The 27729-nt window shown below is 40.9% G+C and overlaps 6 protein-coding genes across 6 annotated transcripts in view; 1 reads left to right on the forward strand and 5 right to left on the reverse strand.

Moving 5' to 3' along the window:
- Positions 1-15947, forward strand: part of LOC310925119 (olfactory receptor 10A3-like) — a gene marked incomplete at both ends in the record, with an annotated part of 51226 nt that extends 35279 nt beyond the window's left edge. Inside the window, one exon of the mRNA XM_083886989.1 lies at positions 15261-15947. Within this exon, the coding sequence (XP_083743115.1) occupies positions 15261-15947 (687 nt within the window). The remainder of the gene's footprint in view (positions 1-15260) is intronic.
- On the reverse strand, positions 233-1153 carry LOC310924565 (olfactory receptor 10A3-like; the record flags this gene model as incomplete). The annotated part of the gene is made up of 1 exon (XM_083886347.1): positions 233-1153. The coding sequence occupies one exon, from the start codon at positions 1151-1153 to the stop codon at positions 233-235; it is 921 nt and encodes a 306-aa protein (XP_083742473.1).
- LOC310924566 (olfactory receptor 10A3-like) lies at positions 6370-7290 on the reverse strand (the record flags this gene model as incomplete). Its single annotated transcript, XM_083886348.1, has 1 exon — positions 6370-7290. One exon carries the CDS (start codon positions 7288-7290, stop codon positions 6370-6372), a length of 921 nt encoding a protein of 306 aa, XP_083742474.1.
- LOC310924567 (olfactory receptor 10A3-like) lies at positions 10526-11434 on the reverse strand (the record flags this gene model as incomplete). Its single annotated transcript, XM_083886349.1, has 1 exon — positions 10526-11434. The coding sequence occupies one exon, from the start codon at positions 11432-11434 to the stop codon at positions 10526-10528; it is 909 nt and encodes a 302-aa protein (XP_083742475.1).
- A 2959-nt stretch (positions 15948-18906) lies between the features above and the next one.
- LOC310925121 (olfactory receptor 10A6-like) lies at positions 18907-26693 on the reverse strand (the record flags this gene model as incomplete). The annotated part of the gene is made up of 2 exons (XM_083886991.1): positions 18907-19539; positions 26520-26693. 2 exons carry the CDS (start codon positions 26691-26693, stop codon positions 18907-18909), a joined length of 807 nt encoding a protein of 268 aa, XP_083743117.1.
- Positions 23255-24172, reverse strand: LOC310924568 (olfactory receptor 5P6-like; the record flags this gene model as incomplete). The annotated part of the gene is made up of 1 exon (XM_083886350.1): positions 23255-24172. One exon carries the CDS (start codon positions 24170-24172, stop codon positions 23255-23257), a length of 918 nt encoding a protein of 305 aa, XP_083742476.1.
- Positions 26694-27729: the final 1036 nt, after the last annotated feature.

The following is a 27729-nucleotide window of genomic DNA, read 5'->3' on the forward strand; positions in this document are numbered from 1 at the left end:
ATCTGTACAGCACCTCTTGGCAAAATGATGTTCCCTGTGCACATGGGAGAGACTGCAATTATCAACTGTGGGAGTCTCTTTCTGTAAGATAATCAATAAAACAAACAGTTGCATGCTACCTCAACAAAGCTTACTTGGACAAGGAAAAATAACCAAATATATGTGGACAGCCAAAAATAAGAGTTTTATGGACATGGCAGCAACAGGAAGCCAGATGTTACACTGAAGAGGGTCATGAGGTGGGATGGAAGTACATGTTGCGTATTTTTGACAGCTTAAGTCCGTAAATCAGAGGGTTGAACAGCGGCTGACATGCCAGAAAATATAAAGATAAAAATATTCTCAGAATATTAGGGACGCCGCTCATATCAAACCTGCTCTGCAGAACTTCAAAACAAACCCCAAATGAGAAGTTGAGCAGTGAGGCCACGTGAGGTGTGCAGGTGCTGATTGCTTTCTGTCTCGTCTGTTTACAACCAGAGAAACAGACTTTTAAAATCCTCACATACGTTATCAGAATAAGGCCGAACGGGACGACGACGGCGATCGCCGTTAACACAAGGCCGTATATGTTGTTGACACTGGTGTCAGAGCATGAAAGTTTGACCACAGAAAAGTTATTACAGTAAACTTTGTGGATGACATTTCCACACAGCTGTAGAGACAACGTCAGTGATATCAGAATGACAATCTCAATGAGAGGACACAACCAAGACAGAGCAATGAGCACAGCCACCTTTTTAGATGTCATATGTGTGTTGTACTGCAGAGGGTGACAGATAGCGAGGTAACGGTCGTAGGACATGCTGGTTAAATTTAACAGTCCAACAGCAGCATAAGTGTGACCACAGTAGATCTGCAGGAAACAAAGAGAAAAAGAGATGGTGTGAACATCGGAGAGAGAATGAAGCAGCAGTAACGGAAACACGCTTGCACTACCATACAGTTCATTTACAGACAGGCTGCACAGAAACAGGTACATGGGCTCATGAAGACTTCTGTTCATACAGATAACTACAATCAGCAGTATGTTAGCAACAAGGATCAACACATAGAAACACAGCACAGTCAGGAAAATCACATATTTAAACAGACCAGTGTCAAAGTAAGCTGCCAATATGAAATAAGACACACAGGTGGAGTTCATCTTCATCTGTGAAACAAAAACAATTGTTCAAAGGATCAGCTGAAGTAATGTGACATTTTCACAAAACTTAGTGAAATAAAAGGAAACAAACGCATTCTCCGTTTATATAAACATGTGATGAGGATGTTTAACTGTGAGTCTGAGCCACTACAACTCTTCTATAAGTCATCACACTGACGTCATCATCAGTGGGTTGTTCATAGTATTCTGTTTATGTGCCTTTAGTTGATGTTTGAGGTGGGGACAACATTTGATCAACTAAAGTGTTTCATTTTTTTTCTTTAACAATTTCATATACAGTCATCCTCGCATGTTATGAAAGACAAGTTCATTTTCAGATTGATTTTTAAATGATTTAATTTATTTTTAAATGTCTTCATGGTCTTGCCCCACAGTATTTGTCCGACCAGCTTCAGCCGTACGCTCCCTCATGCTCTCTCAGGTCGGCAGATCAGTCATTGTTGGTCGTCCCTAAGACAAAGAAAATCATTCAGAAAGTGGTCTCCGGAGGCTGAACTGGCCCTACAGGACTGCTTTGAGACCACAGACTGGGATGCTTTGCATGGATCCCACAATGAGAACATTGAGGCGGTGGTTGACTGCACAACTGAGTATATCAACTTCTGTATGGACGTTGTTGTTCCAGTAAGAACTGTACGCTGCTTTGCTAACAACAAGCCCTGGATTACAAGCAACATCAAGGGTCTTCTGAACCAGAAAAAGAGGGCCTTCAAGGATGGTGACACCCAGGAGCTCAAGCGGATACAGAAGGAACTCAGAGTCCAGCTCAGAGAGGCGAAGGAGCAATACAGGAGGAAGATAGAACAAAAGATGCAGGAAAACAACATGAGGGAGGTGTGGGAGGGCATGAAGACAATCACTGGCTGCAGCTCCAAGAGAAAAACCCCCATGGAGAGCGATGTGGGAAGGGCAAACCAGTTAAACCAGTTCTTTAACAGGTTTGATCACCCCATCCCATTCACACATCTGAATGCAGCTGCCCTCACCCATCACCTCACCCCCCAACTCACACAAGCCTCCACAAACACAGATGAGGACAACTCCCAACCCCCCACCACACCACCAACGATCACAGCAGCTCAGGTATATGGAGAGCTGAGGAGGCTGCGCCCTAACAAAGCTGCAGGTCCAGATGGAGTGTCGCCTCGACTACTGAAGGCCTGCGCGCGGGAACTGGGTCACCCGCTTCAGCACATCTTCAACCTGAGCCTGGGACTGGGGAAGGTCCCCCAGCAGTGGAAGACATCGTGCATCATCCCAGTCCCAAAGAAACCCCATCCTGGAGAGATGAACGACTTCAGACCTGTGGCCCTGACGTCGCACGTGATGAAGACCATGGAAAGACTGGTGCTTCATCACCTCAGGCCACAGACCTGCCACGCCCTTGACCCCCTACAGTTTGCTTACCGGGAAAAGGTGGGAGTGGAAGATGCCATCATCTTCCTGCTACACCGATCTCTCTCTCACCTGGACAGAGGCAACGGTGCTGTGAGAATTACATTTTTGGATTTCTCCAGCGCCTTCAACACCATCCAGCCTCTGCTCCTGAGGGACAAGCTGTCTGGGATGGGAGTGGGCTCACACCTAGTTTCCTGGATAAGTGACTACCTGACCGGCTGACCCCAGTATGTGAGACTGGGGGAATGCAGGTCTGACACGGTGGTCAGCAACACGGGGGCGCCACAGGGGACTGTGCTCTCTCCTGTCTTGTTTACCCTGTACACATCTGACTTTCAGCACAACTCAGAGCTCTGCCATGTGCAGAGATTTGCGGACGACACAGCCATTGTTGGCTGTATCAAGAGCGGAAAGGAGGATGAGTACAGGGAGCTCATCCAGGACTTTGTCAAATGGTGTGACACCAATCATCTGCTCCTAAACACCACCAAGACCAGGGAGATGGTTGTAGATTTCCGGAGATCCAGGGTGCACCCAGAACCAGTTCTCATCAAGGGGGACTGTGTGGAGGTGGTGCACACCTACAAATACCTGGGAGTACAGCTGGATGACAGGCTGGACTGGACCACCAACACAGATGCTCTGTGCAGGAAAGGACAGAGTCGTTTGTACTTCCTCAGAAGGCTGGCATCCTTCAACGTCTGCAGGAAGCTGCTACAGACCTTCTACCAGTCTGTGGTAGCGAGTGCCCTCCTGTACTCAGTGGTGTGCTGGGGGGGCAGCCTAAAGAAGAAGGACGCTTCACGCCTGGACAAACTAATAAGGAAAGCAGGCTCTGTCGTGGGCACAGAACTGGACAGTCTGACATCCATAGCTGAGCGACGCACACTCAACAGGCTCCTGTCCATCATAGACAATCCACACCATCCACTACACAGCACCATACACAAACAGAGGAGCAGCTTCAGTGACAGACTGCTGTCAATGTCCTGCTCCACAGATAGACTGAGGAGATCATTCCTCCCCCATGCCATCAGACTCTTCAATCTGCATCATACATGACATATACACGCAAGCACACATGTTCCACAGAAAGACTGAGGAGATCATTCCTCCCCCATGCCATCAGACTCTTCAATCTACTTCATACATGACACATACACGCACGCACACATGTACATGTTCATCTCATTCTTTTTAACGTCTTTATATTTTTTATATCTTTTTGATTTTTTCTTTTTAAACATATGTTTCAGTTTATATTTAGACTGTACATATAATTGCATGCCTCTTATGTTTCTATCTTGTAACATATTCTGGAGCTGCTGAACTGTGAATTTCTCTGTGAGATGAATAAAGTATCTATCTATCTATCTATCTATCTATCTATCTAAAGGAGACAAAGCTTATAGGTGAACTCTAAACAGTGGAGTGAGTTGCCTTTTTTACACATCAGGCAGGCCAACTCACTTCCTGTTTTACAGTCCTCTCTTAAAACATTTTTTTCTCTTTGGCTTTTTACCATTTTACTGTCTTTTCTTGCCTTTACTTTTTTGTTTATTTCCTCATGTCTGAGGTTTGGAACATCAGGGCCGGAAGGTTGAGACGTCCTGTTGAATTGTCCAATGGGAGCTGAGAGTTCAGCTCTGTCAGATTTCACACCTATGTGTGAAAACCACACGTGTTTAAAAGGAACCCCGGCTATAAGACTTGTAGTTCTTAAAAGATAAATGTTAGTATCAGTAATAATAAATTGATATAAAAAACCTTCTTGATGTCTTCGTTTTTATAAAATTTGTGAAAAATAGTTTAACTCGTAGTCGCCATTGTTGTAAACGTCGCAATGCACTCTGGGTAGTGACGTATAAAGGTTGTACTGGGGGCTTCGGGACCCTGTTGTGACTGTTCAGCATAAACATGTCATCTGTTCAGCCTTTTCAATTTGAACCCGAGCGAAACATACAGGAGGAGGACAGCACTGACAATGTTTCACAAAACGAGCATGAAAATGAAGCGCAAGAAAGACGGGATGAGGCGAGAGTGGGACAAAACCTGTGGTATACGTGCGGCAACTGCGTCTCCATATATGGATATACAGTGAAGCGGCGACTGCAGACGCGGGTTGTCTGCTCAGGAGAGCATCCAGCGTCTCTTGTCTCTGCCGCTTTTTAACGCGAATTTCACTCGCTTCACGCGGGCGTTTAGGCTCCTTATGTGGGAGAATTGTCGGACAGGCATTTGATTTAAGTCTCCGTTTGTATCCACCCGCTCCGGTGAGGACTTTTAGCAGCTGTGGTCGACTTTCGATTGGCTTTTATCGAAAGGCAACAAGGGAAGTGCTGTGAGTTTACACAGCTTTCCCACTGACAAGAAGAGGATAAAGGAGTGGGAAGATGCCTGTGGAAGGACACAACTTCCTAAAGATCCACGGCTGTGTTCTCGACATTTTTTGCCAGAAGCATTTGAGGCTTTTAGTCGACCACAGCTGCTAAAAGACCTCACCGGAGCGAGTGGATACAAACGGAGACTTAAACCAAATGCCTGTCCGACAATTCTCCCACATAAGGAGCCTAAACGCCCGCCTGAAGCGAGTGAAATTCGCGTTAAAAAGCGGCAGAGACACGAGACGCTGGATGCTCTCCTGAGCAGACAACCCGCGTCTGCAGTCGCCGCTTCACTGTATATCCATATATGGAGACACAGTTGCCGCACGTACACCACAGGTTTTGTCCCACTCTCGCCTCATCCCGTCTTTCTTGCGCTTCATTTTCATGCTCGTTTTGTGAAACATTGTCAGTGCTGTCCTCCTCCTGTATGTTTCGCTCGGGTTCAAATTGAAAAGGCTGAACAGATGACATGTTTATGCTGAACAGTCACAACAGGGTCCCGAAGCCCCCAGTACAACCTTTATACGTCACTACCCAGAGTGCATTGCGACGTTAACAACAATGGCGACCTACGAGTTAAACTATTTTTACAAATTTTATAAAAACAAAGACATCAAGAAGGTTTTTTATATCAATTTATTATAACTGATACTAACATTTATCTTTTAAGAACTACAAGTCTTATAGCTGGGGTTCCTTTTAAAGTATGTTGAATTATTACTTTCCACTAGCTTACGTGATGACATCACACTCAGGTCAAAGTGTAAGGGTCAGCACTGGTCAAAAACGACAGAGGGAAAACGGTGGCACAGAAAAGAAAATGATTCTGGATTTTCTTTATCTCTAACATCCCCCAAAAGCAACTCAAACACAGAGTGAGGGTGTAGTCGGTGCCCAGTTACAGCACAGGTGTTTTACAACTGATGTTATTAGTGTACCGAGTTCTGCTGGAGAAGTTCATGATCCTGATTATCAGCCCTTGTTAGCACAAGAGGAAACGTTAGCGTGTCCACACTGTCAAACAGTATGAGATGTAGGACAAGGTCATGGTGTGCATGTACAGTAGGGCTACCTGGTGTGTGTTGCTGGTTACTCTAACATTGTTCATTCCCTCATTTTAAAGATGTTTCTTACGGCACACGATAATGGTGTCATAGCTCTGGACTTGAGTCTTGCATTCTGTATTCTGTACAGCTCCTCTTGGCAAAATGATGTTCCCTGTGCACATTGGAGAGACTGCAATTATCAACTGTGGGAGTCTCTTTCTGTAAGATAATCAATAAAACAAACATTTGCATGCTACCTCAACAGAGCTTACTTGGACAAGGAAAAATAACTAAAGATATGTGGACAGCCAAAAATAAGAGTTTTATGGACATGGCAGCAGCAGGAAGCCAGATGTTACACTGAAGAGGGTCATGAGGTGGGCTGGAAGTACATGTTGCGTATTTTTGACAGCTTAAGTCCGTAAATCAGAGGGTTGAACAGCGGCTGACATGCAAGAAAATATAAAGATAAAAATATTCTCAGAATATTAGGGACGCCGCTCATATCAAACCTGCTCTGCAGAACTTCAAAACAAACCCCAAATGAGAAGTTGAGCAGTGAGGCCACGTGAGGTGTGCAGGTGCTGATTGCTTTCTGTCTCGTCTGTTTACAACCAAAGAAACAGACTTTTAAAATCCTCACATACGTTATCAGAATAAGGCCGAACGGGACGACGATGGCGAACGCCGTTAACACAAGGCCGTATATGTTGTTGACACTGGTGTCAGAGCATGAAAGTTTGACCACAGAAAAGTTATCACAGTAAACTTTGTGGATGACATTTCCACACAACTGTAGAGACAACGTCAGTGATATCAGAATGACAATCTCAAGGAGAGGACACAACCAAGACAGAGCAATGAGCACAGCCACTTTTTTAGATGTCATATGTGTGTTGTACTGCAGAGGGTGACAGATGGCGAGGTATCGGTCGTAGGACATGCTGGTTAAATTTAACAATCCAACACAAGCATAAGTGTGACCACAGTAGATCTGCAGGAAACAAAAAGAAAAAGAGATGGTGTGAACATCGGAGAGAGAATGAAGCAGCAGTAACGGAAACACGCTTGCACTACCATACAGTTCATTTACAGACAGGCTGCACAGAAACAGGTACATGGGCTCATGAAGACTTCTGTTCATACAGATAACCACAATCAGCAGTATGTTAGCAACAAGGATCAACACATAGAAACACAGCACAGTCAGGAAGATCACATATTTAAAGAGACCAGTGTCAAAGTAAGCTGTCAATATGAAATAAGACACACAGGTGGAGTTCATCTTCATCTGTGAAACAAAAACAATTGTTCAAAGGATCAGCTGAAGTAATGTGACATTTTCACAAAACTTAGTGAAATTAAATGAAAGGAACACATTCTTCATTTATATAAACCTATGTGATGAGGGTGTTCAAAAGTGTGAGTCTGAGTCACTGCAACTCTTCTATAAGTCATCACACTGATGTCATCATCAGAGGGTTGGTCATAGTATTCTGTTTATGTGCGTTTAGTAAATGTTAGGGGTGGGGACAACATTTGATCAACTGAAGTATTCAAGTTTTTTTCATCCTTGTACGTTATGAAAAACAAGTTCATTTTCAGCTTGATTTTCAAATGATTTTATTTATTTTTAAATGTCTTCATGGTCTTGCCCCACAGTATTTGTCCGACCAGCTTCAGACGTACGCTCCCTCATGCTCTCTCAGGTCGGCAGATCAGTCATTGTTGGTCGTCCCTAAGACAAAGGAGACAAAGCTTAGAGGTGAACTCTAAACAGTGGAGTGAGTTGCCTTTTTTACACGTCAGGCAGACCAACTCACTTCCTGTTTTTAAGTCCTCTCTTCAAGGGACAATGTGTAGTATTTATGGGTTTATATGATGCAAAATCCACTTTTTATACATATTATGTGCTCCTGCATTGTCTAGTCGCTGTATAATATTCTTTGTTTCATTTTCATAGTGTTTCAAAATGTCATGTAAAATGAAATGGTCGCGGGCCGCTACTGCATTGCCACGACGCCATGTTTCTACGGGAGCCTGTAAGGACAAACGTGAGAGAACAAATCAAGCGTCTCTTTACTTGTAGAACTGGAAGTCCCGCCTCCTCTCTCTCCGCTTCGTCTGCTACGGCCGTGGTAGCTCGCCCTCTCCCTCACCTCACGAACCTCATCTGCTGACACGGAGAAAGACGACGAGGACGTCATTTGACCGGCTGAGGATACCGTAGCGCTCAGGGAAGGGAGGGGGTGAGCAGAGGAGCAGTTCTTTGTTGTGAATTTCAGCCTCTCCTCTAGATGGCACTATAAACTACTTACTTCACCTTTAAAACATTTTTTTCTCTTTGGCTTTTTACTCAATTTGAGATGTTGATTTTTTTACCATTTCACTGTCTTTTCTTGCTTTTACTTTTTTGTATTTTTCCTCATGTCTGAGTTTGGAACATCAGGGCCGGAAGGTTGAGACGTCCTGTTGAATTGTCCAATGGGAGCTGAGAGTTCAGTTCTGTCAGAATTCATGTGTGAAAACCACACGTGTTTAAAGTATGTTGAATTATTATTTTTCCACTAGCTTACGTGAAGACATCACACTCGGGTCAAAGTGTAAGGGTCAGCACCGGTCAAAAATGACAGAGGGAAAGCGGTGGCACAGAAAAGAAAATAATTCTGGATTTTCTTTATCTCTAACATCCCCCAAAAGCAACTCAAACACAGAGTGAGTGTGTAGTCGGTGCCCAGTTACAGCACAGGTGTTTTACAACTGATGTTATTAGTGTGCAGAGTTCTGCTGGAGAAGTTCACGATCCTGATTATCAGCCCTTGTTAGCACAAGAGGAAACGTTAGCGTGTCCAAACTGTCAAACAGTATGAGATGTAGGACAAGGTCATGGCGTGCATGTACAGTAGGCAGGGATTAAAATTAACACCGTCCCGTCGTCCCGGGGACGTAATTAATTGTCATCGGGACGATCAATGTTCTCTCTCGGGACGACCACGGTACGAAAGAGAATTTTGACTGACTAAATTTTTCGGTTTAAGTTTTTAACGCTTTCTGTGAACCAGAACGGGTTCGCGGTCGGTGTGAAATACTAATGTGAAAAGGTAAACGGCTGCACGCTCATGTTTGTGTTGTTCAGTGAGACGCAGAGACTGCTCCTCTCTCACTGTGCGCCGCTTGAGCCGCGGCGCGTCTGTCTGCTTTGCGCGCCCGCACTGCATGTAAACATTTCATTAATGTTGACATGTTTGTTTCAATCACTGAATGAAGCCCCGCCAGGCTTAGCGTTGCTTGTTTACTTATTTAAAATAGATTTTTTTAATACACCTCGGCTTTTTCTATACCGGGGAACAAGAGCGCATGCGGCCCCATGTAATCGGCGCAGCGCACGCATGTCCTGGTGCCGATTGAAACCCAAGTCACACTATCAAGTGCGTCATTATTACGGTTACATCGTTCTTGTCAATAAAGAGGTTATATTTAGGGATGCACCGATAATTCGGCGGTCGAAACAGAGCGAGTACACTGTGGAACAGCAACTATTAAACGCTGGAAAGTCTCTGCGCAAAAGCGAAACTTGGTGTCGTTTAATTTTTTTTTTTTACAAAAACGCCTTGGGCCGCCGGTGAACCCGAGAGGGACCACTGGGCTTAGCAGGTTTTCTGGGGGAAACCCTGTAAACCAGTATACGCAGAGAGAGAGAGAGAGAGCGAGCGAGCAAGAGAGATCTGCGCTCTTGGTCATTAGTTCATTTACTTATTTTTGTGTAGGTAATATGTTGTGAAATATGTTTAAACTTCAATAAACTACATCTTCAAGTAGTTTTGTCTGGTTGTATTAGTTCGTCCTGTTATTGACGTCATGCTGTCATCACCTGACAGTCTGGCTGATTTAAAGCCCCCAGATGCAGCGGATGCAGCGCACCCCAGATGCGCGCGTCATTGATATCATGCGCAAATACAGATATTCGAATATTTGTGTTTTTTCAAACGTCATTTTTTAGTAATTTTGACAGCCCTAAACAGCCTCATGCAAATCTCAATGCATGGCCCTTCTCATGACGACTACAACCCACTAAATGCAGTCACTAAATAAGTAGTGGCAGAAGGTCCGGTAGGCAACAGTTCTGTGACTGAGCGTGTTGGTTGTCATCTACAACAACACAACAAATCTAGTCTGGAAATAAATATATTATTTATTATCAACATAATGTATTGTGTTTTTATCTAACATCGTTCATTCCCTCATTTTAAAGAGGTTTCTTACGGCACACGATAATGGTATCATAGCTCTGGACTTGAGTCTTTCATTCTGTATTCTGTACAGCACCTCTTGGCAAAATAATTTTTCCTGTGCACATGGGAGACACTACAATTATCAACCGTGTGAGTCTCTTTCTGTAAGATAATCAATAAAACAAACATTTGTATGCTACCTCAACAAAGCTTACTTGGACAAGGAAAAATAACTAAAGATATGTGGACAGCCAAAAATAAGAGTTTTAGGGACAGATGTTACACTGAAGAGGTTCATGTGGTGGGATGGAAGTACATGTTGCGTATTTTTGACAGCTTAAGTCCGTAAATCAGAGGGTTGAACAGCGGCTGACATGCAAGAAAATATAAAGATAAAAATATTCTCAGAATATTAGGGACACCGCTCATATCAAACCTGCTCTGCAGAACTTCAAAACAAACCCCAAATGAGAAGTTGAGCAGTGAGGCCACGTGAGGTGTGCAGGTGCTGATTGCTTTCTGTCTCGTCTGTTTACAACCAGAGAAACAGACTTTTAAAATCCTCACATATGTTATCAGAATAAGGCCGAACGGGACGACGATGGCGATCGCCGTGAACACAAGGCCGTATATGTTGTTGACACTGGTGTCAGAGCATGAAAGTTTGACCACAGAAAAGTTATCACAGTAAACTTTGTGGATGACATTTCCACACAGCTGTAGAGACAACGTCAGTGATATCAGAATGACAATCTCAAGGAGAGGACACAACCAAGACAGAGCAATGAGCACAGCCACTTTTTTAGATGTCATATGTGTGTTGTACTGCAGAGGGTGACAGATGGCGAGGTAACGGTCGTAGGACATGCTGGTTAAATTTAACAATCCAACACAAATATTAGTGTGACCACAGTAGATCTGGAGGAAACAAAGGGAAAAAGAGATGGTGTGAGAGAGAGTATGAAGCAGCAGTAATGGAAACAAGCTTGTACTACCATACAGTTCATTTACAGACATGCTGCACAGAAACAGGTACATGGGCTCATGAAGACTTCTGTTCATACAGATAACTACAATCAGCAGTATGTTAGCAACAAGGATCAACACATAGAGACACAGCACAGTCAGGAAGATCACATATTTAAAGAGACCAGTGTCAAAGTAAGCTGCCAATATGAAATAAGACACACAGGTGGAGTTCATCCTCATCTGTGAAACAAAACAGCTCAAGTAATGTGATGTTTTCACAAAGTTTAGTGAAATGAAATGAAACAAACACATTCTCCATTTATATAAACATATGTGATGAGGGTGTTCAACAGTGTGAGTCTGAGTCACTGAAACTCTTCCAAGTCATCACACTGACGTCATCATCAGAGGGTTGTTCATAGTATTCCGTTTATGTGCGTTTAGTAAATGATTGGGGTGAGGACAACATTTGAGCAACTGAAGTATTTAAGTTTTTTAATACATATATTTTTTTATGTCATCGTCACGCAATTTGAAAAAAAGTTCATTTTCAGATTGATTTTTAAATGATTTTAATTATTATTAAACAGGTCAGCAGATCAGTCATTGTTGGTCGTCCCTAAGACAAACCGAAACGGTGGAATGAGTTGTCTTTTTACACATCAGGCAGGCCAACTCGCTTCCTTTTTTTAAATCTTCCCCCTAAAACCTTTTTTTTTCTGTTTGGCTTTTTAGTCAGTTTGAGATGTTGTTCTTTTCTTGCTTTTACTTTTTTGTATTTGTCCTCATGTCTTTGGTTGGGAACGTCAGGTGCCAGGAGATTGAGTTGAATTGTCTAATGGCAGCTGAGAGTTCAGCTCCACAAGGCCTGTTGGGTGGTGAAGTCTGAAAAGAACTCACTTTGTCTGAAATTGGTGCCTTTTCTTGGTATCGGCGAGTCCTGGAGTCCAGGCACCGATCCAATACCACGTAACTTATTAGAAATAGGAATCCGTTTACTGGTTAGCGCCGTTAGCTCTGATACAGTTCTTCTTCGTCGCTCTTAAAACAGTTGCACTGTGCTACCACCGGCAGCTGCTGTTTTAGTGGCACGAATAAGAGTTGATCAGCTGACGTTAGCTAAGGAGCTAACTTTAGCACATCATGTTGGCGGTTTGGCAGTATTTCACACTGGATGCTCCCCCCAGTAAGACTGCGACATGCAACATATGCAAAGAAGCAATTTCGAGGGGTGGCACGAATGTTGCATATTTTAACTAGGGCTGTCAAAAGATTAAGATTTTTAATCAAATTAATCACAGGGTAGCTGTGGATTAATCACGATTAATTACCATTCGTAAATATGCCAGAAAAATTCAAATTTTCTCCTTATATTGTTGTAGGAACGGAGAAATAAATAAAGTATGTGAAAATATAAATGTAAAGAACAATAAAATACTGTAAATAACTTTTTTTTTAAAAAACCTTTACAAACTTAGTAAAAATAAACATTACATTGTAAAGAACCCACATTATAAGACAATATATATAAATAGAAAAAATAAAATACTGTAAATAACTTTGAAAAAAAACTACACATTGCACTGTAAATAACTCGCATTATAAACAAAATATAGAAGTTAAATAGTTTTCTTGGGGGGAATTAAACCCACAGCAGGAAATTCCTCATCAGCACCTGCTTCTACTAGTTAGCGTTAGCGTCAGCTAGCATTCTGATGCACGAGCAGCTGTAAAGGAAGCACGTTGTGGCTGACAACGACGATGAAGAGGGGCCGTCATCTCGGCAAGCTAACGGGCTAGTTAGCTGCTAACATAAGCGTAAACAGAGCGCTAACTTACTACTTATTCATATTGATAGCTGTAAACGTTAACATCAGACGACGATTTGATTCATTAGCCTTAGCACACATATTTCATGTGTTTTCTGTAAAGTTAGAACAGTGCCTTATCCGTTTACTCAGCTGTTTGCACTTTATGTTTGTTGCTACAAGCATATTTCATTAAAGGTTTTATGAGCTATCATCTTAATTGTCTTCATTTTTAGTTAGCATATACCTTAAACACTTCAACCTGAAAGCTAATGATTGATATATAAGAGCAGCTGCAAAAAACTGTGTGTTATACATTCAATCTACATGTGATCCGATTAGTCGACTAATCGAAAAAAAATAGTCGATGATTAGTAGACTATAAATAATCATTTGTGGCAGCCCTTAAAAAGACAAAATTTAACTGCTGTGGTGCTTCATCCTTATGGTATTTTGACCAAAGCATGTCACAGACATGTTCATTAGGACACCAGGGAACTAGGTTCACTTGGAGAAATAGGCTATAATATGTCAGCACTTAAGTTTTATCAAAGGAATTTATTTCTAGATTTATTTAGTTAAAGGTGAAGTAAGTAGTTTATAGTGCCATCTAGAGGAGAGGCTGAAATTTACAACAAAGAACTGCTCCTCTGCTCACCCCCTCCCTTCCCTGAGCGCTACGGTATCCTCAGCCGGTCAAATGTCGTCCTCGTCGTCTTTCTCCGTGTCAGCAGATGAGGTTCGTGAGGCGAGGGAGAGAGCGGAGCTACCGCCGCCGTAGCAGACGAAGCGGAGAGAGAGGAGGGAGGCAGGACTTCTGCTACAAGTAAAGCGACGCTTGATTTGTTCTCTCGCCTTTGTCCTTACAGGCTCCGGTAGAAACATGGCGTCTCGCTGCTAACAGTGGCTATGCAACCGCGGCCCGCGACCATGTTATTTTACATGACTTTTTGAAACACTACGAAAATGAAACAAAAACTATTATACAGCGACTAGACAATGCAGGAGCACATAATATGTATAAAAAAGTGGATTTTGGGTCATATAAACTCATAAATACTACACAGTGTCCCTTTAAGATGCTGTTGCACTACTGTTTTATACTGTTCAATTTAAAAATAATTTAAAATATAAATTCCATTTTGCATGTTTTTAAAAGGGTTTAACCTGAGCCAGGCCACACCACTATGATAATCATATTACAGTCATGCTAAACCTAACAAATATACTACATAAAACCTTTACGGAAAAGGATCCGATATAAAAGACATGTAGATGTAAAGATAGGAAGGAACACATATGAACACATGAACAAAATGCAACTGATATAATTAAAAAAAATAGGTAAAGCAGTTCACGGCGATTAAATACATGTTTAAGTTACATTTTGTTTTCTTACATTTGTTTCATGCCATTTTTTTAGTTTAGTTATTTTGTTGTTTGTATAAATTTACATAATTACGTCATTGCGTATCATACTGTGGGCGTCCACTGACAGGGAGTTTTAAAAGAAGCGAGGGAACAGGTTAAGTGGGTGTATGAGTGTGTGTGTGTGTGTGTGTATGTGTGTGTGTCTTTATTTTATTCAGTATCACAGAAACGCAGATAAAGAATCAAATGTTGCTTTTACTTCCGTAGCAAGTTATTTACAGGCAAAATCAAAAGAATTAGCTAACATGTATGAAGAAAATAAGTAATTTTTTTTCAATGAAAAAAGGAAAAATTTCTGGTGGACACTCAAAAGTTATTTTCTGAGACAGGATCATGAAGGTTAATTTTGTTTTCTTGTTTTATTTTCACAAAATGTGCAAAACTAGTGATCGACATTTCACTGTATGATGTAGGATGTCATCAGTCAGTAACAGGTATGTATGTTTGTGGTGAGACAGTGGTAGGTTTGTGACTAAAACCTCTATGTCATGAATGTTTTTCACTTCAGTGTCACTGAATGAATGGAGATGATGAACTCTTCTCTTGTGTCATATTTCACTCTAGCTGCCTATTCTGATCCTGGCCTGTATAAATATACGATCTTTGTGTTTGTGCTATGTTTCTACCTGTCAATCATTGTTGCAAACGTGCTGCTAATAGTCATTATCTGTACGAACAGAAGTCTGCATGAACCTATGTACGTTTTTGTGTGCAGTTTGTTTGTAAATGAACTGTATGGTAGTACAAGCTTGTTTCCAGCACTGCTGCTTCACATTCTCTCTGACATTCACACCATCTCTGTTCCTCTATGCTTCCTGCAGATTTTCTCAGTTTATACTTATGGGAGCATCGAGTTCACCAACTTAGCCGTCATGTCGTACGACCGCTACCTCGCCATCTGTCACCCTTTGCAATATAAAGCACATATGACGAGCAGTAAAGTTCCCCTGCTTATTGTCGGAATATGGTTTCCTCCTGTTGTCGCCGTTTTTGTGACGGTGTGTTTGACATCGTCTCTGCATCTCTGCGGAAACGTCATTGACAAAGTTTACTGCGACAATTACGCCGTTATCAAATTGTCCTGTGGTGACACAAGACTCAACAATGTCTACGAGCTCATGGCGGTGTTGCACTCTGTCTGCACTCCCCTGTCCGTCATTGTCTTCTCATACGTGAGGATTTTGAAAGTCTGTTTCTCTGGTTGTAAACAGACGAGACAGAAAGCAGTCAGCACCTGCACACCTCACCTGGCCTCACTGCTCAACTTCTCCTTTGGGGTTTGTTTTGAAGTTTTACAGAGCAGGTTTGACATGAGCGGCGTCCCCAAGATTTTGAGAGTATTTCTATCTTTATATTTTCTCACATGTCAGCCGCTGTTCAACCCTCTGATGTACGGACTCAAGCTGTCCAAAATACGTCATGTCTGTAAACGTCTGCTGCTCAGCAAGTGTCGCTCATCATTCGGCAAGCTTGAGCAGCTTCAGTATCAACAACAAAAGGGACAATGAAAACAATAGTAATAATAATAATACTAGTAATAATAATAAAAAGTCACAAACCCTCAAATGTTGTGTCCCAGTGGTTTTGCTTTACTAGTGATGATTTAAGAACTGCATCATTTTATTCATTAGTAATAAATTACTGAATGAATCACTATCCATTAAGATAAAGGATTACTCTGTTTGAGTGTTTGTTCGCTTCTCAGTGACGGTGAACGCTTTGTATTTGGTTTGTTTGAAAACGTCATTTTGAACGTTGAGAAAACTGAATGTGCTGTGTCTGTTGTTCACACGGGGAGCATGTTTTCTACAAAGCAGCTGTTTATGTTTTACATGAGGTTTTAGATTTTACATTGCCTATGTATTCAAGAAAATCTCCGGACTCAATGTCTAAAGCTTTTCAATTCTCAAACAAGTGCAAGTTACAATGTAAAACCGCTTACATTGTCAGCATGAGATCTCTAATCTATCGGCATAAACATATTTGATGATTGTTAATGTTGTTGGGACAATAAATTAATTATATATATATTATAATATAATTATCAAGGGCTATATTATAGCCCTCGTGTGAGAGAGTGAGTGCTTTATAAAATTACCCAATTTTATTTTTTTTAAGAAAAGGGAGAAAACGGCGAGAAAATGCAGTGACCATAGACTAGACGTGACTTGGACTTGACATATTTTATTAGGTAAGCCTTTTGAGGCTAAAATCTGTTTTTCCTGATGTTGGCACTGGCCATCATCATCAGAGTGAGCCTCTGACCATGTGTCTCCACAAAACCCCCAGATTTCCCCTTTAAACCACCTCATGTCATTGGCATTCCTTTAACTTTTGTTTTATTTATTTATTAATGGCGTTTTCACATGTATAACATAAATGTACTCTCATAAAAACATTTTGGTTATTTACATACAGTACACTCAGTCATTTCAGGTGCCCAAACTCCTCATGCAGGTGTAAAAACAAAAGCAATAGTTATTTGAAATAAAATAAAAATACAGAGTTTTATTTATATTAGTATTATCCGATCTATTACATCGTTTTCAGGTGATTCTTGGGATGTTCATACGTTGCATCTTCAGCTATCTTTATCTTCAACTATGTTACTTTCAAGTAGTTCCAATCCTCAGTTATTATGACCATCTTCCCTCTTTTTGATATAGTTTGGCCACATTTATAAGTCCAAATGATATTCCAATGTCTTAGCTGTGGATCCTATGACGTGGATCAGTGAGTCAGTGTCCAGCTCGCTCTTGGCACACAGCTTGAAATCATACATGTAGAGGAGATGGCTCGTAGCTAACCCCCACTTTACAAAACGTCACAGGCAGCTTTGTGATGATCTGGCTGGGAGAGTTCTCAGAGCATGTCCTTGGTATATTCAGCATTTGATGCTGGGGTTCACTTCCAGGGCAGAACCAGGGAAACCTGATGGAAAGTGGGTTACTAAAACATGCCACACATGTATGAGGTGCCGTTTGTAAAGCAGCACATGCTGAAAATAACGGCAACATTTTGTCACATTTAGCTTCAAACAATGTTTGAAAAAGTGGTGTGAATTTTTGGCACATTTACAAGAATTTGTTAACTTAGAAATTAATTCAATTTCTATATCTAAATATTAAATGTTACACCTAAATGTTAAATCTAAAAGTTTTGACCTGACAGTTTGAAAGTTTGTCATTGAACATACATATATATATATATATATATATATACATTGTGTATATACTGTATATATCAAAACGTTTACATTAAAAACAAAATAACACACCAAGTATCTGACTTCTGAGCCAGCGGATCATTTCAACAGGACAGGCCGAGATAACGCTGCTCTGTGCCGGGCACTTTGTGCGCTCCGAGCGTCCACAGGGGCGGAGCTGATCACCTCAGACAACGTCGCTGCCAAATTATAAATACATCATATCTTAATACACACATTTTTGAATTCTAAATTAATAATTTATGGTGTCAAATGATCTTAAAACTGCGTTCCGGGACACAAAAAGATGTTTATTTGTTTTATCTTCTGCGATGTTCCGGCGAAATAAATTCTGGCAAGTCACCGCCTGGTCCATACTTGGTAAAACGGGCGGAGCGAGAACACTTCTGAACATGTTTTTTTGTTATTTTAGGCAAGGCAAGTTTATTTCTATAGCACCTTTCAACAACAAGGTAATCCAACATGCTTTGTACGAATTTTAGATAATTATTATCACGATAATGTATGTTCAAGTTTATTTTCGATTATATACACACATCCTGACCTCCTCAAGCTTTTACTTTGGTACTTCCGGTTACCGCAGTGTGAATTTGCATATTAGCTAAATATTTAGTTTCACCCGAAATATTCATATTTAGCAGTTAGATTTATATTTAGCAGATTTAACATTTATATTTATATTTAGCATTTAGATTTAGCCATTAATTACATTTCTAAGTTAACAAATATTGTAGTTAATGTGCTACAAGGTGACTTTCAAAAATTCATTTTTTCAAACATTGAAGCTAAACGTGACAAAATGGCACCCCATACATGGACCACAGCAGATAATAGGATATATTAATAATCCTCAAATCCTTCATATATGGTATATGGCACAAGTCTGGGTTTTGGGCTTTTGTGGCTTTACAGACATTTATTTCATATTGTCAACCATATTTTCACTGGCCCATTCTTTCCTCCACTTTTCACTTTGAGTCTCATCATCACCCTCTAGTTGTCACTTGCTGCATCATCATTCTTGTGGCTTTGTTTGTGCTACTCTGCCTCTATGAGCAAATCATGCTCACTGTTGACCTGCACCTTCTCGGGTGTCTCCCGAAAACATTTCTCTGAAATGAGAAGAGAGGTTTTCTCCAGTGTATTATTATTTAAACATCATTCCATCACTGACTCATATTGACACTGTTTTTTGAAGCAGTTATGTGATGTATTTACTCAAATTCAAACAAATGAATCACCTACATGTCAGAATGAAGCAGACGTTTACAGACATGACGTATTTTGGACAGCTTGAGTCCGTACATCAGAGGGTTGAACAGCGGCTGACATGTAAGGAAATATAAAGATAAAAATATTCTCAGACTATTAGGGGCACTGCTTAGGTCAAACCTGCTGTGGAAAATTTCAAAACAAACCCCGAAGGAGAAGTTGAGAAGTGAGGCCAGGTGAGGTGTGCAGGTGCCGACTGCTTTCTGTCTCGTCTGTTTACAACCAGAGAAACAGACTTTTAAAATCCTCATGTATGTGAACAGGATCAAAGTCAGAGGAACAAAGACTGTGACCGCTGTGCCGATCAATCCACATATGTTGTTGACTGTAGTGTCACCACAGGACAGTTTGACGATGTAATAGTTATCACAGTACACTTTGTTAATGATGTTTCCACACAGTTGCAGAGACGAGGTCAAGAATAAAGTGTAGCTCATGATAAAAAAAGCAAGTAACCATGTTATAGTGATGAGAATAGCAATCCTGTTAAAGGTCATGCGTGTGTTGTACTGCAGAGGGTAACATATAGCAAGGAAACGGTCGTATGACATCATAGCTAAGGTAAAAAACTCGATTGTGGCATACGAGTAAAGACAATAGATCTGCAGGAAACACAAGGGAAGAGAGACAGTGTGAACGTCGGAGAGAATGTGAAGCAGCAGGAATGGAAACAATCCTGTACTACCATACAGTTCATTTACAAACAGGCTGCACAGAAACAGGTACATAGGTTCATGTAGACTTCTGGTCGTACAGATCACGACAATCAGCAGCACATTAGAAACAATGATCAACACATAGAGACACAGCAAAATCAGAAACAAAAGGTGTTTGAACACTCTGGTGTCAAAGTACGCAGCAAGAGTAAAATAAGAAACTTGTGTCAAGTTCATCATCCTTGCATGTTCACTGAGCAATTACACAACATGTTTGTCTCAATTTAACTCCTTCAAATGTCCTATTGTGTCAGTTGGTAAGTGTGTGAAAAGAACACTATAAGCACACACACCTCTTACCTTAACATCACAATATTGTTCATGTCTCTGTGTGAATGTTTTCATCTGAAGTGAAACAGCTTCTTTTATAGTTTTCAAACTGGTGAACGCCCACAGCAGCAGCTGACCTCTGATGTGTGCAGGGCACCATAAAATGTTGCACTTTGTATCAGTTTATTGACTATTTAAAATAAGCAATTTATATAAAATAATTATCATAAAATCATATATTTAGTCCCATGGGCTCACCACCTCTGGGAGGGGCCATGGAGGTCAAGTGCAGTGTGAGATGGATGGTGGCTCGGGCTGAACGATTTATCGCGCGATCAAAAGCTGCATTTTTTTTGCAGTGCTCCTGACTGACCCAGGATCTGTTATCAACTATTTTACAAATACTCAGGCCCATAATTGCAATGACAGACTACAATTAGAGGAGGAAGAGGACCAGACGTGCGTCACAACCGACAATGCAGCAAATGTCATCAAAGCTATGGAGCTTAATCAATGGACCAGACGTTGTTTTCGACACAGGCTGCATCTTGCAATTGGTAAGTGTAATAGTGTGTGTTTGTCTGAGTGTATGATGTGTGTGTATTGTCATGAAGTTCACGGACTCATTTGGTGTAACTTCACGTTCATTTATTAAGGAGCTACATTAGTAACAAGCTATCCAACACCAACTTGCTAGGCCGTCAACTTGTATACTACTTCACTAATAATGCCCAAAAGCCCCCACTTCCCTGAGCCCACAATGTACATTGTGACATCTTGTGGAACACAAACATAACTGCATCACATCACAAGCATAGTTTTTCTCTTAATATTTATCTTTGAAGCCCTTACAAATACCTAAATTATTTATCATCAATAGCAGATGCTGAATCCTGTGTTATATGCTTTTGATCACTGACTTCCTTACTGTTGTCTGTAATATGGCTTTCTTGGATTTACTTTGTTCTCTTGCTAGAGAATCTACCTGGCAAAGTTTACCATTATTATCCTTTCATTTTCAACCTGTAATTCTCATTTAAAGGTGCATTATGTAATAAATGTAAAGCAACTGGCCGTAAAATCCTCCTAATATGTCACAGAGACTCAGGAATAATGTTCATATAACAAACTAAACTCACCAACAACAACAGTACAGACAAAATATTTGCATTTAAAAAACATATTTTGCAGACTGCAAATCATGTTTATGTTTTGAAATCATGTTTTGGCCATGTGGCGCCACCTACCGCCGTCTACCAATCATTGCAGTCAGTAGAGTCTCAGCTGCCGAGCAACCACGGGTTGCCAGTTACGTCAGAAAACGAAACCTAAAAGACCTCGGTATTTTGAATTTGAATGTAGTAACTGTTTTTGGCCACATTCTTACATATGGCACCTTTTAATGTTCATGTTCTTCTTTTTTTTGTCCAGAAAATGTAAAGATGATGCCAGAGTTAAACGGGCAACAGGACTTTACAAACAGATGGTTGGTGTCTTCTCTCATAGCTGGAAAGATAATAGCTGAAAAAGGCACAGCTTTGTATTTCAAAAGGCACTGTTTTTTATTTTATTTAACTTAACACTATTAAGGATTTCTTTCAGTACTTTAAGTAAAGACAGTCAAAGATGGCTCTTTTAGTTCCTCAGTTGTAATAACTGCTGTTTGTCAAGGACTTTATAGAATGTACATGCATGTTTCTTGTTAATAAATACTTTTCAAATCACTTCTTAACTTTAATTTTCCTTCTCTCACGAGAGTACTTGCATTTAATGTTTTAATGGCACCGTGTCATTTTCTGTCATATTTCTAAATGTTACAGTACACTGTGAATATTGCACTGAAGCTTGATTTGAAGAATTTTGCGAATCAAATCAAAATCGTAATATCTGACAGATAAATAGCAATTGCATTTATTCCTAAAATTGTTCAGCCCTAGTGGTGGCTGAAGACGAGGACCTTGCAGTTCTGACCCACGGCTGCAGAAGCTGACTCTAGAGACGTTGTACGTCACCTCTCTGGCGGATAAGGAGCCTGAAAAAAAAAAAATTCAGTGAGGGGCCACTGTGCTACTAATGAAAAACGTTAGCCTTGACCCCTGTTATGTCTTTTACTGTGGCAACACTTATCCAGTCTGCATCCAGAAATTGTATTTGAATGATAAATATCTTTATTTCACTCATTTTGGTGCACATTTACATAGAGTACAATGAGTTTTTTCAAGTCCACACACACTCCTCAAACAACCATGAAAACAAATCAGGATTTTCCACATTTTTAGACACTGTATAGTAGATTTCAATTACTAGACTTCATTACAACAGTACAAACAAAATATACAAGAGATTCAAAGGGTAGCCAGTTCGAACCTCGACTTGTCCACAGCTGAAGTGCCCTTGAGCAAGGCACCTAACCCCCTCACTGCTCCCCGAGCGCCGCTGAATGCAGGCAGCTCACTGCTCTGGGTTAGCATGTACTTCACCTCGCTGTGTGTTTATTAACTCACTTAAAATGCATAAATTGGAAATTTCCCCACTGCGGGACTAATAAGGGAATCTTAATCTTAATTTGGGCGTGGTGATGGGGCATCCGCTGCATCTGGGGGCTTTCAATCAGCCAGGCTGTCAGGCGATAACGTCAATAACAGGACAAACTACATGTAGATGTAGTTTATTTAACGTTAAACATATTTCACAACATACTACCTACACAAAAATAAGTAAATGAACTAATGACCAAGAGCGCACACTGGTTTAAATGACAAACAAACAAACAAATGCTGAGTGCTGATCAAAAGTTTTGTGCAAGTGATTTTGCAGAGTGCGCTCACTCGCAAAGCAGACAGCAGCGCCGCGGCTGCGCGGATGTTGTGTAATCAAATACAACGGTATGTCGGCATATTAAAAAATTCATATCATAACGGGAAAAAAAACGGTATTCAGTGTGAACCAGTATACCGCCCAGCCCTACACTCTACTACATGTGCGTGTTGCCGCGTGCACGTGTGTTGCTGCTGCTGCTGCACGATGCGGGTGCATTTGACCGGCTTATTAAAATTTGAATATTTCTCACTGATTGGACGGTCGCCGATTGGGGCCGATCACGTGAAAATCGTCTGGTTCCGGTCACTGGCCGATCAATCGGTGCATCTCTAGTTTATTGGTTTTCTCCAGAGCTAATTTTCTCTCTGACTTCTACAACATGGTGTAGCCTGAAGTGAACGTTAGAGTTTATTGTTGTTTAAATTACATCTTTAGATCACAGAATCATATTGAGACAGTTTTTTGAAGCAGTTATGTGATGCTTTACTAAACTTCAAACGGAACAAATGAATCACCAATGAAGCAGACGTTTACAGACATGACGTATTTTGGACAGCTTGAGTCCGTACATCAGAGGGTTGAACAGCGGCTGACATGCAAGAAAATATAAAGATACAAATATTCTCAGAATATTAGGGACACCACTCATATCAAACCTGCTCTGTAAAACTTCAAAACAAACCCCGAAGGAGAAGTTGATCAGTGAGGCCACGTGAGGTGTGCAGGTGCTGACTGCTTTCTGTCTTGTCTGTTTACAACCAGAGAAACAGACTTTTAAAATCCTCATGTATGTGAACATGATCAAAGTCAAAGGAACAAAGACTGAGACCGCTGAGACGAAAAGTCCGTAGATGTTGTTGACTGCAGTTTCACCACAGGACAGTTTCACTATGGAGTAGTTAACACAATACACAGTGTTGATGATGTTTCCGCACAGCTTAAGTGTCAAACTACAGACAATTGTGCCAAAAACTATAAGAAAAGCCAGTAACCACATTATAGCGATGAGAATGGCAATCCTGTTAAAGGTCATGAGTGAGCTGTACTGCAGAGGGTAACATATAGCAAAGAAACGGTCATATGACATCATAGCTAAGGTAAAAAACTCGATTACGGTATACGAGTAAACGCAGAAGATCTGCAGGAAACACAAGGGAAGAGAGACGGTGTGAACGTCGGAGAGAATGTGAAGCAGCAGGAATGGAAACAATCCTGTACTACCATACAGTTCATTTACAAACAGGCTGCACAGAAACAGGTACATAGGTTCATGTAGACTTCTGGTCGTACAGATAACGACAATCAGCAGCACATTAGAAACAATGATCAACACATAGAGACACAGCACAATCAGAAACAAAAGGTGTTTGAACACTCCGGTGTCAAAGTACGCAGCAAGAGTAAAATAAGTAACTTGTGTCAAGTTCATCATCCTTGCATGTTCACTGACTAATTACATGACATGTTTGCCTCAATTTAACTGGTTCAAATTTCATATTAATGACAGTTGGTGAGTGTGTGAAAACAAAACATGACGCACACACACCTCTTACCTTAACATCACAAACTGTTCATAACTTGGTGTAAGTGTTTCCATCTGAAGGGAATCTGTTTCTTTTAAATGTTTCTTGTGTGAACGCCCACAACAGCAGCTGACGTCGCCATCAACAATAGATGAAAAAGTTAGCAAGGCACCATGTGACCTTTAGAAGGTACAGTTTTGTGCACTTTGCCAAGGAGGATGCCAATGTAATTTTGGGAGCTTTTGCTGAGACCTCTACAAACATGACTTAAAACAAGCCTGAAATTAGATTAAACAGCCGAAGCCCAAGCTTCCTGGCGTTATGTAACTCCACATGGGGCTTGGTGGGGTATTTGGATGTTACCAACCCTGTGAAGTCCTGTGAGACAAACAAAGTATTTTTTAAACTTTGTGCTATACAAATAATGATTGATTGATTGATTGATTGATTGATTTGACTCATGGAAAGTGACTAGCACTGCTAGCATTGGTAGTTGATGCCGGCTATCAGGCTATCCACCCAGCACTGTTTCCATTGCTTCGCCATTAATCCATTCCACTTGAGCGTTAGGAGAATACCCATACCCATGAAAATCTACACCAGGTATTCCTTGTTCCTTGTTACCAACCTACAACAACTCGCAGTACACATTCGTAACATATCCCTACAGCAGGTAAAGCTGGATGAGTGGTGCAATAGATCCTGCATTATGGACAACTAAAATGACTAACTGTGATAGAGGGAACCTGGTACGTGTGATGGCAAAACAAACGAGGGCCAATGAATTTCCAGCAGATGCAGAGGGCGGGGGATTCCCAAAATATTTGACATATTCCACATTCTAAAGTGGACAGGAAAAAATCCATGGTATTGGATAGTATATAGCAGTTCATAAAAGGCCTAATTTTGCCAACCTAGATTTTCTCTTATGAAGTAGAGAAAATGCACTAAATTCCACAGATTGGATGAAAATATCCCATATTAAAAAAACAAAACTTAATGAGAGGAGGAAAAGGGAAAGATCGAAAATCTAAAAATAAATAAATATGGAGCAGAGCGGAGACAAAGTATGAGATTTCAACATATTTTTATTGGTAGGTAGTTACAGAAGTGACATCATGGCTTCCCGGAAATCTTTTCATTCTGCTCCGATTTCAGTTTTGTTTGGGATTGGTAGTTCATATAATAATTTATGGTTGCCACTTTAGTTTACATATAGCTCTGCAATCATGTCTTTCTAATGAACATTAATTTAATGAACAATAGATTGCTGTACATGTACCAAATCTGTCAACAATAAATTGGAAGATTCAAAATATAGAAAAATATACAAAGCAAAAACAAAAAGATAAAAGTCAGAGAACAACAATTTCTTTGTCTCATAATTACAGTTTATTTGTTGCTTAACCCTGGTATAGTTGAGCCAGTTAAACTTTTACCACCTTTTGTCAGTGTAAAAATTGGGGATGGAGTTAATTTTCCCGTCAGTTCATGCAAGGAGTATGAGCAGGGCAGGCCATCTCTATTCAGTTAAAAAGAAAACATGAGACTCAAAATTGTCCAGGTTAAATACGAAGATAGATATACAGACTATTTTTACATCTGATCTGCGTGGCAAATCAGTTTATTATGACAGAAGAGATTTTTACAGGCATTTCGTATTTTGCTCATTTGCAGTCCAAACATTATTGGATTCAGCAGTGGCTGAGTGACAGCATGATACACGGACAGCATGATACGCACGACTCTGGGTCCAGCACTCATATCAAACCTCGTCTGAAGAATATCAAACATGCAACCAAAGGAAAAGTTGAGCAGTGAGGCCAGCTGAGGTGAACAGGTGCTCAGAGCTTTCTGTCTCGTCTGTTTACAACCAGAGAAACAGACTTTTAAAATCCTCATGTAGGAGAAGAGGATAGGAACCAGAGGGACTACAACAGCGAGAATGACACCAAATAGTCCATAGATGTTGTTCACTCTGATGGTAGAGCACGCCAACTTAACAACCAGGTAGTTGCTACAAACCACACTGTCAATAACATTTCCACACAGTGTCAGACGCAGGTTTAAAGACAATGTGATCAAAACCTTCACAAACGCATACAACCATATGACAGCAATGAGGATAAAAGCTCTGCGAGTCGTCATACGTGTGTTATACTGCAGAGGACAACAAATGGCAATGTACCTGTCAAAAGACATCACAGCCAAGTTAAATATTTCTGTATTAGCATAAGTGTAAACACAGTAAATCTGCAGGAAACAAAACGAAGTAGAAACAGTGTGAATGTCGGAGAGAATCTGGATCAGCAGTAATGGAAACAATCCTGCGCTGCCATACAGTTCATTTACAAACAGGCTGCACAGAAACAGGTACATAGGTTCATGGAGGCTTCTGTTCATACAGATAACTACAATCATACACATGTTAGAAACAATTATTGTAATGTATGTCATCACAATCAACAGGAAGTACAAGTATTTCAAACTTCCAACTTGCATGTATGCTCCGAGTACAAAAAAATCTGAAGTTGAGTTCATCATAATTGTTAGGGAGACAAACATCAAGAGTAATAAAAATCTCATGCAGAGATGAAAACCATGCTATCAGCTGTCCATCTCAGTAGTTTAAATCATGTGCAGGTGTCAACACCCCAGCTTGGTTCTATATCGTCAAAGATTATGAGGCCACGCCCACTTCATCATTCAATCCCATTCCTCTCTATTGACTTTGTAAAAGTTGAACAACTTATTTTCGTCAAGGTCCATGATGCAATACTTCTGTGCTACCACTTGAACACTTATATCGGACTAAAACAAAAGTGTATATGACAGCAATTTCCAGTAAGCTATCATCATTTCAGCGGGTCACCAATGAAAACAGTCATGTAACAAAATCTTTCATCAGGAGAAATGCTAGCTACATTTGTGGCTCAGCACTTTGTCTTAAGCCCGTGGTAAACTTCTATGGACATCTTGCGTCACATATGGCAGACCCTTGTATAGTCGCGTGTCAGGGTCCTGTAGTATCCCACTTCCCCATTGGGTGGCGGTACAAGTCTAGACGCAGGGAATAGGACGCATTCCTACCAAAGAAGAAGAAAACGATGCTACAGGTCTCTTGGACAAGTCCGGTTCGAGCGGCTCACAGCTGAAAGGTCCATTGTGCAGGGGAATCGGGGTGTCGGCTGGTTCGAGAGTCGCCAGGATGATGATGATGACGATCTTTGGTGACTACTTCTTCTGTTGTCAAAATGTTTTTTCCTGCTTGGTGAGCGGGGAATTCAGTTTGCCATTTGCTGCGCGTGGAAGTATACCAGGGCCTTTACGGTAATGTTTAGTTCAGCACCTGCAGATGGACTGAGAGCGCAGTCACACATCATGAAATGCTTGTATGGACAACTCGGGAGACAAGGGACCAAGTGTGATATCTAATAATAAGTTCCTGACCTTTAAGGCTATA

Source organism: Microchirus variegatus (assembly GCF_963457635.1).
Source record: "Microchirus variegatus genome assembly, chromosome: 3".
In the NCBI taxonomy this organism is placed as follows: Eukaryota; Metazoa; Chordata; class Actinopteri; order Pleuronectiformes; family Soleidae; genus Microchirus; species Microchirus variegatus.